The sequence below is a fragment of the Lachnellula hyalina genome, assembly GCF_007821495.1.
Source record: "Lachnellula hyalina strain CBS 185.66 chromosome Unknown contig00298, whole genome shotgun sequence".
Lineage (NCBI taxonomy): Eukaryota > Fungi > Ascomycota > Leotiomycetes > Helotiales > Lachnaceae > Lachnellula > Lachnellula hyalina.
The window spans coordinates 1-10,258 of NW_022157412.1; the positions used below are offsets into that span (position 1 = coordinate 1).

At 48.5% G+C, this 10,258-nt stretch overlaps 2 protein-coding genes across 2 annotated transcripts; one reads left to right on the plus strand and one right to left on the minus strand.

The window, feature by feature from the left end:
• Nucleotides 1-4,284: 4,284 nt before the first annotated feature.
• On the plus strand, nt 4,285-6,892 carry LHYA1_G009079 (uncharacterized protein; the record flags this gene model as incomplete). Its single annotated transcript, XM_031153983.1, has 6 exons — nt 4,285-4,394; nt 4,484-4,579; nt 4,637-4,690; nt 4,913-5,719; nt 5,768-6,371; nt 6,443-6,892. The coding sequence occupies 6 exons, from the start codon at nt 4,285-4,287 to the stop codon at nt 6,890-6,892; spliced, it is 2,121 nt and encodes a 706-aa protein (XP_031001056.1).
• A 665-nt stretch (nt 6,893-7,557) lies between these two features.
• Nucleotides 7,558-9,004, minus strand: LHYA1_G009080 (putative RNA-binding protein; the record flags this gene model as incomplete). Its single annotated transcript, XM_031153984.1, has 8 exons — nt 7,558-8,024; nt 8,071-8,218; nt 8,269-8,335; nt 8,383-8,434; nt 8,485-8,516; nt 8,564-8,595; nt 8,806-8,883; nt 8,960-9,004. 8 exons carry the CDS (start codon nt 9,002-9,004, stop codon nt 7,558-7,560), a joined length of 921 nt encoding a protein of 306 aa, XP_031001057.1.
• Nucleotides 9,005-10,258: the final 1,254 nt, after the last annotated feature.

Below are 10,258 nucleotides of genomic sequence, written 5' to 3' on the forward strand. Positions count from 1 at the left end.
GAGGTTTGACCAGGTCCAACAGGAATAACTGCACTCCCACTACCTACCGGTATCGTTATACCATCTGGAACCGAGGTTTGACCAGGCCCAACGGGAATAGTCACACTTGGAAGTCCAGAGGTAATTCCGCCAATATCAGAGGTTATACCTCCAATTATAGACGTTACACCGCCAACAACAGAAGTGATACCACCAACAATGCTCGATAGTCCCCCAGGACCAGGAACTTGTGTTGGATTATTCCCATCAGTATTTTGGGTTGACGTCGGGTTATTGTTGCCAGGAGATCCGCCGCCAGTTCCGCCGCCAGTTGGAAGTATATTTGTTGGAAGCAAGGAAGTTAAGCCAGCAATGTCAGAAGTTATACCACCAACGACTGAGGTTACGCCACCAATATCAGAAGTTATACCACCAACGACTGAGGTTACGCCACCAATATCAGAAGTTATACCACCAACGACTGAGGTTACGCCACCAATGTCAGAAGTTATACCGCCAACAACTGAGGTTACGCCACCTATGATACTTGATAGTTGACCACCGGGACCAGGATTCTGTGTCGATTGACTTCCTCCAGGACTGTCAGTACCAGGTGTGGTACTCGCTGGTTGTGAATTGCCTACTGCTGGCTGGCTATTGCCAGGAGATCCCCCATTTGGAAGCAGGGAGGATACAGCGCCAAGGGCAGACGTTATTCCACCAACTACAGAGGTCACGCCGCCAATAATCGAAGACAAGCCATCCCCAGGAGATCCGCCTCCAGTTTGACCTGGTGTCACAACGTCCGTAGACGTACCCGTTGATGGCTGGTTTCCTGGATTCCCGGCATTTGTTGGCGTACTTGCTGGCTGCTGATTTCCTGGATTCGCAGCGGCTGAAGTAGATATACTCGCTGGAGGTTGATTTCCTGACGGGTTGCTTCCTGCGCTTGTCTGGACAGAATTGGCAGACGTCTGCGTTGTCTTACCATCACCATCTCCCCCAACAGGTAAAGTAACACTCAGACCCAAATTGATTCCTCCACTGGGTATCGTTTGCTGGCCATTGCCTGATGAAGAGGGTTTAGCATCTGATGCCGAGGTTTGCGTGCTTGGCGATTGAGATGCCCCATTACTTGGATCTTTTGTCGCGGTTTCTGTCTTTTGTTGAGGTGCTGATGTCTCAGCCGGCACTGTCGATTGAGGAGCACTATTGCCTGACGACGGTGGAGAATTGTTCGCTGGTTGGCTGGTGGCTGGGTTGCTTGAAGCAGCAGCTGGCTGGGTAGCCGTGTTGGATGGTTTTTTCTCATTAGAGCTAGCTGCTGCAGTATCCGAATGGCTGCTCACAGTAGCAGTATTTTCATTAACTGAAGCTGTATTTGGGTTTGCAGTTGCCGGGCTTTGCGCTGGACTGCTAGCTTGTGAGGTTGCTGCTGTGGGCTGAGTTGTTGAAGCTGGGGGTGCCTGAGTGGATGTGGTAGGTTTTTTGTCATCAGGGCTAGATGCTGCGGCAGACTCTGTGTTGCTGTTAATGACAGCAAGGTTCTCGGCACTTAGAACTGCAACTGTGGAACTTTGCACTGAGCTGCTAGCTTGGGAGGTCGTTGCTTGGGTCTGAGTGGGTGAAGCCAGGGGAGTCTGAGTGGATGTGGCAGGTTGTTTCTCAGCAGAGCTAGATGCTGCGACTGACCCCGTATTGCTATTTGCGACGGCAAGTTTTTCAGCAACTAGAGCTGTATTTTGGGTTGCAACTGTCGAACTTTGCGCTGGACTACTACTCGCTGGTGAGGTTGCTACTTTGGCTTGACTTGTAGAAGTGGGAGGAGCCTGAGTAGATGTGGTGGGGGTTTTGTTCACATCGGAGCTAGATGCTGCGGAAGACTGCGAATTGCTGCTCGCGATAGCCAGATTTACAACAGCTCCATTTTGGATTGCGGCTGTTGAGCTTTGCGCGGGACTACTGCTCGCTGGTGAGGTCGTTGCCTTTATTTGAGTTGTAGTAGCCGGGGAGCTTTGCGCTGCACTACTAGTTGCTAATGAGGTTGCTGACTTTGTTTGGGTTGTAGCAGGAAGACTTTGGGCAGTTGTAGGAGCTATGAAAATAAGTATTGATTGCATACGCGAGGAGGGAAGCATACTTGATTCCACCTTGGTCGCTGATGTCGAAGTTTTTGATTCCACAGTGGCTACTACAGCAGCAACGGAAGAAGAAGCTACATTGTTTGTCGAGTTCGAATCCCTTATGCCCAAAACCCCATCTTGAAAATGTGTAAGTGTCTGATCTTGACAGGCTGGGCGATGGTTGGCGGCTTACCTTCAAAGACCTCGGGGATTAGAGGAATGTCTATGGCCGCATGGACGAGAGCCAGAGCTCCAAGAGCAAAATGATAACGGATCTGCATAATGAAGGTGAGTCCCAATATTCCCTCCCAACACTATAAAGCCATTGAACAAGAAAACTTATACGCGACAAAAAAGATGACGAGAAAAGCAAAAGAAGGCAAGCAGAACAAAGGTGGCATGCTAGCTGACTATAATCCTACCTGGTAGTGAGGAAAGTGTTGGAGCTGCGCCTTAGTGGTGCCTCATTTGGATGGCAGACGAAGGTTGGGATTAGGGTCGCAATAATAATCCATGCCATGCCATGCCATGCCATGGGCCATGGGCCATGGTCAATGACCCGTAACCCGTGAGTACGAAGGAACGGCTAAGTTCCCTACTTCCATAAAAAGATGCAAGCGGCACAGGAGTAGTGGGAGTAAATTGGGAAGGTGGCGGTGGGGTAGTCGTTTGAATACTCAGTTGCTATTATTCGGGGGAGGCAGTGCTCCATCTTCGCTGTAGGAGGGCAACGAGAGGCACGACAGCAAAGCTTGGACAGTGATAATCACAGCAGGTGGGGCCAAGCCACTGTTGGCAGGGCCAAAAATAGCCTCAAAAATAACATCAGCAGTACTTTAGGGTTGGTGCGGCCGACCGGGCCAGGGCGAAGGATCAGTGCGGTAAAATAGCCTGCCTACTAACGTCTGGATGCGAGGGCGAGCATTAGCACCAGGAGGAGAGGGGCAGAGGGGAGAGGAGGAGTGAAGGGACTCGGCTCGGCTCGGACTGGCGAGATTGTTGTCTTGTAGAAGGATTCGCTGTGCAGGGATTCCACCATTTCATTACAGAGTATTCCGTATACTTCGTAATAATGCTATTTCTTCAAGAATCCTTGAAGGATAGACGCGTTGCGACAAGCTTGGAGCAATCATTACTTCTACTTCATTCATACCCACGGTGCAGGAACCGACAATCGGCTGGAAGAGAAAGCACCACTTGAACACTGGTACTGGGTTCCGCGTGCAGAAACATACAAAAATAGATTTCAATATACTGTACCTACTCCGCACTGTATACTGTACCTGAGTGCATTAGGTAATGCCCTATACTGTACTCCGTGGTGAACTTCACTATACTTCGTACCTGACTATGCCGGTCTGCACAGTGCCATATGCACAACACCAAGAATCAGAAGCAGGTTGGGAGATTTGCTGATCCTCACTCTTTCCATCACGCCAACACTCTGCTTCAGTCTTCAGAACGTGGCCTCCATTATTTAGGGCGGAGGATCTGCACTAAACCTGATCTGGCCTGAATCTTTCAACTGGTGGACCATCTGACGAGCTGGCGAATAATGGGCGATCAAACCCTTTTGCAAACGAGCTTCTCTACGAGGTAGTCTCGTAAACCTGGCCTAACTCGTTCTTAGAAAGCTTCTTCGAACCTTCCTTCCGCGAAAGAAGTAATAATACCCAGCTATCTACTTATTTTCAGAACCCGAGAATGTCTATCAAGTTACCCTTGCCCTTGCCACCCACTCCACTCCACATAAGTTCATAACCATGTCCCTTTGAGCCTCATCACCCATTTGGGCTATTCCCGGTCGCCTCGCCAGCATTTTCCGAATTTAAATTTACATGCTGACGGAGGCTGCGCGGCTGTCGAGACAGGTCCGGAACGTGTCTGTCTGTACGAGGCGCTCCTTCTCGTTGGGTATCGCTGGAGATTATGCAGTGGCCCACCTACCAATCCAGCCAAGTGGTTACTTACTTCCAGGTAGTTTCCATTATTGCATTTCAAAATTCCTTCTTCCGGCAGATGCACTTGTTGGCGCTCGTTTCACTTTCTTTGCACACGTTGTCGGAGCACGCGTTAGATATCTGGGGGCGAATGACTAGTGGCTAGCCCTACGCAAAGTCATCCTACCTCAAGTATGTTGATACTTCTTTGATAAATCTTTCGTTTTTCAATCTTTGCCAAAATGCTCTCCTGGAGTGCCTTGGCGGCCTTCATGGTGTTGCAGCTTCTGGGTCTGCCTAGGAGTTTGGAGGCCGCTGCCACGCCTCTGGTTGTTCCTCCAAGCCAGTCTTGGTACGTTCGCGTCTTCCTTTCCAACTCCAACTCCAACACAAGGCTCCAATATTTGCGGATTCGAGTCTAACAGACCTCGTGCCTTACAGGGATGGAAATGATGGGCCATGGTCAAGTTTTTTTCTTCGGGTTGGGACACCGCCTCAAAGCGTTCGGGTCATGGTTTCAACTGCGAGCAATCAGCCGTTAGTAGTGCTACCAGAAGGGTGTAATACAACAGATCCTTCGAATTGTCCCAACAGTCGTGGAGCACTCTTCCAAATCAATGGATCGTCGTCCTATTATGTCCCATCGTGGTACGTACACCCCACTCCCCGAGTCCACGACCCAAACATGTATTGTTCAATTTTGGATGGAATATCTTATCTTCGACTCGAGTGAGCGTGCGAAGAGACCGATGAGAGAAATGGAAAACTTAAGCAAGTAGGAAGCTCATGGATCGTCAATTCACAAAATCTTGTGTAACATCAAAATAAGATGTAGATCTTGGCTTGCCAGAGACTGATTTGAAGTTCCAGGATTCACAACAACTCGCCTGAGGGTATATTTTCCCTGGGCATTGACACCAATCTTGGGTATTCAGGCAATGGAGTATATGGCTATGACAATGTCTCCCTCGGCGACTCTTTACCGGCCTTGGGTGATCAAGTTGTTGGAGGAATCACAACGAAGGACTTTTTTCTGGGACTGCTTGGTGTGAACCCTGCTGCCACCAACTTTCCCTACATGACTAGCCCAGTTCCAAGCTATCTGTCGACCCTAAAAGAACAGAACTTCATCCCCTCTCTGTCGTACGCCTACACCGCGGGAAATCAATACCGATTTAACAAGGTCTTGGGGAGCCTCACTCTTGGTGGATACGATGCCTCACTATTTGAACCCAATGAGCTCACCATGGCTTTTGGTTCTACTTCTGACCTGACGATCAATGTCAACAAGATCACAATGTCCTCTAAAAATGGGAACAAGACACTTGGTTCAACATCGTTTTCAGCATCCATTGACTCTACTATGCCCTATCTCTATCTCCCCGAGGAAGTTTGCCAGCAGTTTGAGGATGCTTTCGGTATTGTTTATGACACTCCTAGCGGACTCTACCTTGTCAACGACACATTGCATACACAATTACTGTCAGAAGCGGCAAATATTACTTTCACTTTGACCGACGAGAAGTCAAAGGTGCTGGTGGATATTGTACTTCCTTATCAAGCTTTCGACTTGGTTGCGCAGTGGCCTTTGGTTCAGAACGACACGAGATATTTTCCTCTCAAGAGAGCTGCAGACAACAATCAAACTACGCTGGGACGAGCATTTCTCCAAGAAGCGTCCGTGCATACTCTGTTGTCTTCATATATGGTGCTAATTCATTTCAGGTACCTCATCGCAGACTACGAGCGCTCAAACTTCTCTGTATCTCAACGAAAATGGGATGCGAATGCGAAATCGAGTATTCAGGCTATTTCACTGTCTTCAGATACCTCGACTACGCACAAGAAAACCAGTGTTGGACTTTACGCCGGTATTGCAATTGGCATCGCTGTCTTGCTCACTGTGCTCGTTGCTGGATTTATCATTTTGCGCAAGAAATACAGAAACACAAGAGACATACGTACAGAATTACGATCAATGCCAGCCCATTCGCCAAAGCCTTCTCAACCAGGATCTTCCCTAGCGCGGTCTTCACTGCCATCGTTTTCCCTTAGTTCGAACTCTGAGCCGCTAAAGCGGGATGATTATCAGTACCAACCAGTCATGGTATCGCCGTCATTGACCTACTTCAGTGGGAGCGAGTTGGATGCAGTAAGCACCGAGCTCCAGAGTCCGGAAATTGAAGGGAAGAAGGATTACTTTCAATCGTATCCGGGAAGATCGATATCTGCAAGATCGGCGGATACACTGAGTGTTATCCACGAACTTCCTGCGAGGGAGTTAGTTCATTTTGATAACATGTCGGGTCAAGGGAGGAGCGGGAAATGGGTATGAAGACGCTGAACAGTCATTTGATGAGGACGAACATTCGAAATGCTAGGGGGTGCCTTTAAGAACAGAACGTCACAGCCAAGAGCGCTGTGGTAGCGCAGGTGCAAGACGACGTTTCGGTACAGGTGGGACTTTTAAACTACCCTCCAATGGCCATCCTGTGGTCCATGGTTGAATTCGACTTCTCAGGATTTCTCAACCAGGAGGTGAGAGGCGATAGTCCAGGGCGATTCTTCGGCGAGAGCAAGACTGTATCCAAACCGAACCCTTATCTGAAGACTCACGAACCAGGGGCCGCAAAGGCGAAGGGCAGTCCCGACTATCAAGCCTCAGGAAGGCTTTTAAAGACACTTTTATCTTGCCAGCCACTTCAGTCTGAAGCCCCACACCAACAAACTCCTTTTGGAGCACACATATCTGATATTTATTTCATCCCAAAAAGCCCACGTTTCAAAACTATATATATTTACTCAAGTACAACCAACCGTACTCGCACGGGCACTGGTCAATCCATCTAGCGGCATAATAACTATATCTTCTTCGGGCGACATGTATGTCTTTGCTCTCGACATACAGGATGTGTCTTGATTCAATAGCTGGACAAACACTGTGCTTCTATTAATCTAATTGGGGTACTAGGAGGGAGGCAGTTGCATAACTGACGACTTCTTCACTATCTGTGGTAAAGTTTCATTTGTTGGAATCAAGTAATGAAAGCATATGCATTGCACATATCGGCGGCGGTTGGTTGGCGAAAAATTAGAGCCAGGCAGGCAGGAGGACATGGACAAATATGAAACACTATCAATAGTAATCTTGTACTTGTAAAGAAGAATTGGTATATATAGCTGATACGGAGGTTTCAATGGCTCCCTAATCAATATTCTACTCTGTTCCGTACTGTTGAATGGATGCGTAACGAGATGCATGATGCTGCGGAGGGCTGTGGGTTGAATGGTAAGGCAAGGAGAGAGGATTCTGGTTGAAAACTTACTATGAAATGCCTTGCCTGTGTGACTGACTGAATGGGGAATATGTTTGGACGCCGTTGAGGGGATCAAAGCAATGGTTGTCTTATTACGAGAATATACGTCGACGCAGCGTACCATGTGCATCTAATACGTCAATACAAGCGCAATGCTTTCCAAAAGAAAAATTGCCATCTTAAAACACAATGCATCTCTTACTCAACCATCTCAACATCGTCTACAGTAGGCGCGGAAGGTTCAACAGGAGCATCTGCACTAGCCCCGTTCTCTTTCCCACCCCAATAATCCTCCATCTCAGCATCAAGCTCCTCTTGCGTCTTCTTTGGTCTACCATCCCTCGCGAGATTCTCTCCTCCCCGACCACCACGGCCTCCTCGTCTCTCCACACGCTCTCGTCGCGCACCAGGACGTCGGCCATCTCTTCGGCGGGGTGCAGGACTGCGTGAGCGGCTGCCTTGGCCTGGTACGTAGCGGTCGACATTGGTGGGTGGTGGGCCCCTGACGTCTGAATGGCGGATTGGCGAATCGGAACGGTTGCGGCCTTTGGGGATTGAGATGCGGTCTTCCAATGGACGGCCTGGCGCAACGACGGAATCGAAGGGATTACGACGGCCTCCTCCCGTGGGACCTGTTGGGACGGCCGTTAGGCGTATTGGTTGTCCTGGAAGGTATTAGGATGATACTATATGCTTTTAAGAAGGTCATACCCTTTGCATTTGCACCATCAAACTCCCGAATCGCCTTCTTGGCGTCGTAATGGGATTCGTAGGTAATGTAGGCGACGCCATCTGAGCGGCCGGAGCGGTCGTACAGAAGCTCGAGCTTGATAACTGGGCCAATTCGATTGAATAGATCCTGTTTCGTATAAGCGTCTGCCACATTGAAAAGTGCCTGGATGTGATTACATCCAAATCCTCCTCCGTCAACTCGTAGTGTAGATTCTCGACACGGAGCTTGGCACTGGGAGCGTCGCTAGAAAAGGTCAACTGATGAATTAGAAAGTCGTATAGTGTTCGTACTAGGATCGCTCCGGAGAGTAACGTCTATCATTGCGCATGGGTCGTTGACTGGCTGAATATTCGTGAGCGGAAGGTCCGAAAGAGCAAAAACGGCTTGCCTACAATTGTCATCAAACTTATCGTGAACCCACTCACTGCAGATATCAGTATGTACTCCGTATATGGCAGATAAAGGACTTACGAGTCTATGTTTCTATTGTCTTCTCGAGTCGACTGTGCAAAAACGAAGAGAGGCCCAGGTTAGCTGATGTTTCAATGTATGTACTTCCCTTCACAGAATCGAGTGCGGTGTCTGGCTGCGATGAGGTCTGAGGAAGTTTCGGAGAGCAATTGGGTACGAGGGAGGAGGAGGAGGTGTATGAACCTGCCAGGGCATATGTTAGTTCAGGTTACAGAGGATTGGAATTGTGTCTTCTAGTATACCTTTCTTATGCCGTCACGAGGATAGTCATTCCGATCATTTCTGCGGCCACCACGGCGTCCTCGAGGTCGTCCACCTCTCTGCGAGAGTCGTTAGCTGCGCGTTCTTCTCGAGGCCAGCTGCAAGGCTGAACAATGAAGCGCTACGGGAACTTACATGGCGTTCAGACACTATTTCGTCGAGAGCGCGATCCACATCCATCTTGAAAGATCGAAATGCGTACAAAGGTTTAGGAATATATGTCGTCTTGATAATGTTGGAGAGCGCTTGGAAGGTCGAAAGGCGGGGATGTTGTTTGGGGTGTTTTCGTCAATGAGGTTCGCTACGGAGGTAAGCGTCAAACCGTGTAGAGTAAATATTGAACCACGTGATAATCCCCCATCCCCCTAATGATAGTTTCCCTCCAGCCAGTAGTATGAATGAATCTAGGAGGGCTCATATAGTAAGTCAACAAAGGTAACCAAAGCAGTAAGTCCGTCCTGTGTATGAGGGTTGAGATCATCTTACATTTGTATTCTTTGTTGCAAACATACGACTTGTAATGTTCTACTGGTCCTCAACTACTAAATGCTTCATTATAATTACACCTCGGCCAATTTACTACAAACCCCATCGACTACTAGTACACATTTTACACGCTACGGTTCGCAATCCTCTATTGTACATGCCAACATAGCCACCTTCGAATCTCAGCATCTATCTACTGGTAGCAGGGCAACCACAAAACTATCATGAAGCTGTTCCTCGTCTTCTCCAACCCTATTCAAAAACAACAGACACATCCGGCTATCATCCCTCCTCGGTATCTTTTTTGGAAATAACCACAGACTTCATCCAGGCGTGTACATGAGACCGGGGTAGGTCGATTTTCGTGCTAATGGGGGGGCTTTCGGAGCTATTAGGATTGGACCCAGGATCCTTCTTGCTGAGATAGATCCCTGATTGAGAGACACATCCAAAATGAGAATTCCGTATATGGACACGCTTGGTACCCATATTAACTGTCTCAGCTGGCATGTCGTCGATGGTGCTGGGTGTAGTGCCAATGACTACGGTTCGTTTGTATGGATCGTATTTATTCATTCGCCTTGTTGGATTCGCCCTGAGTCCTCCTGTGCTGCTGACGAAAAATTGTATATAAGCACCGGGCTGGGCTAGATTACCAAGTGCAGAAATCTGCTGCTCCTCAAGGGACCCATTGAGGAAATCTAATTCAGGTTCTTCGTCTTTGTTGTACGTTCTCTGGGGATCTAACGACAATAGACCTTGCTTGGCACCCCAACCACCTCCACCACTCACTGCCTATTGTTAGTGTTTGGAAGCATGATGGCTGCCATTTAAGATGAAATTGGGAGGAAATGTATTAGGTAAAGAGCGCCGAAGGAAAGAATATACATACAAACACGACACAGCGTAGCCCCTTGATTAATCCAATGGCCAACATAGCCGTGGCGC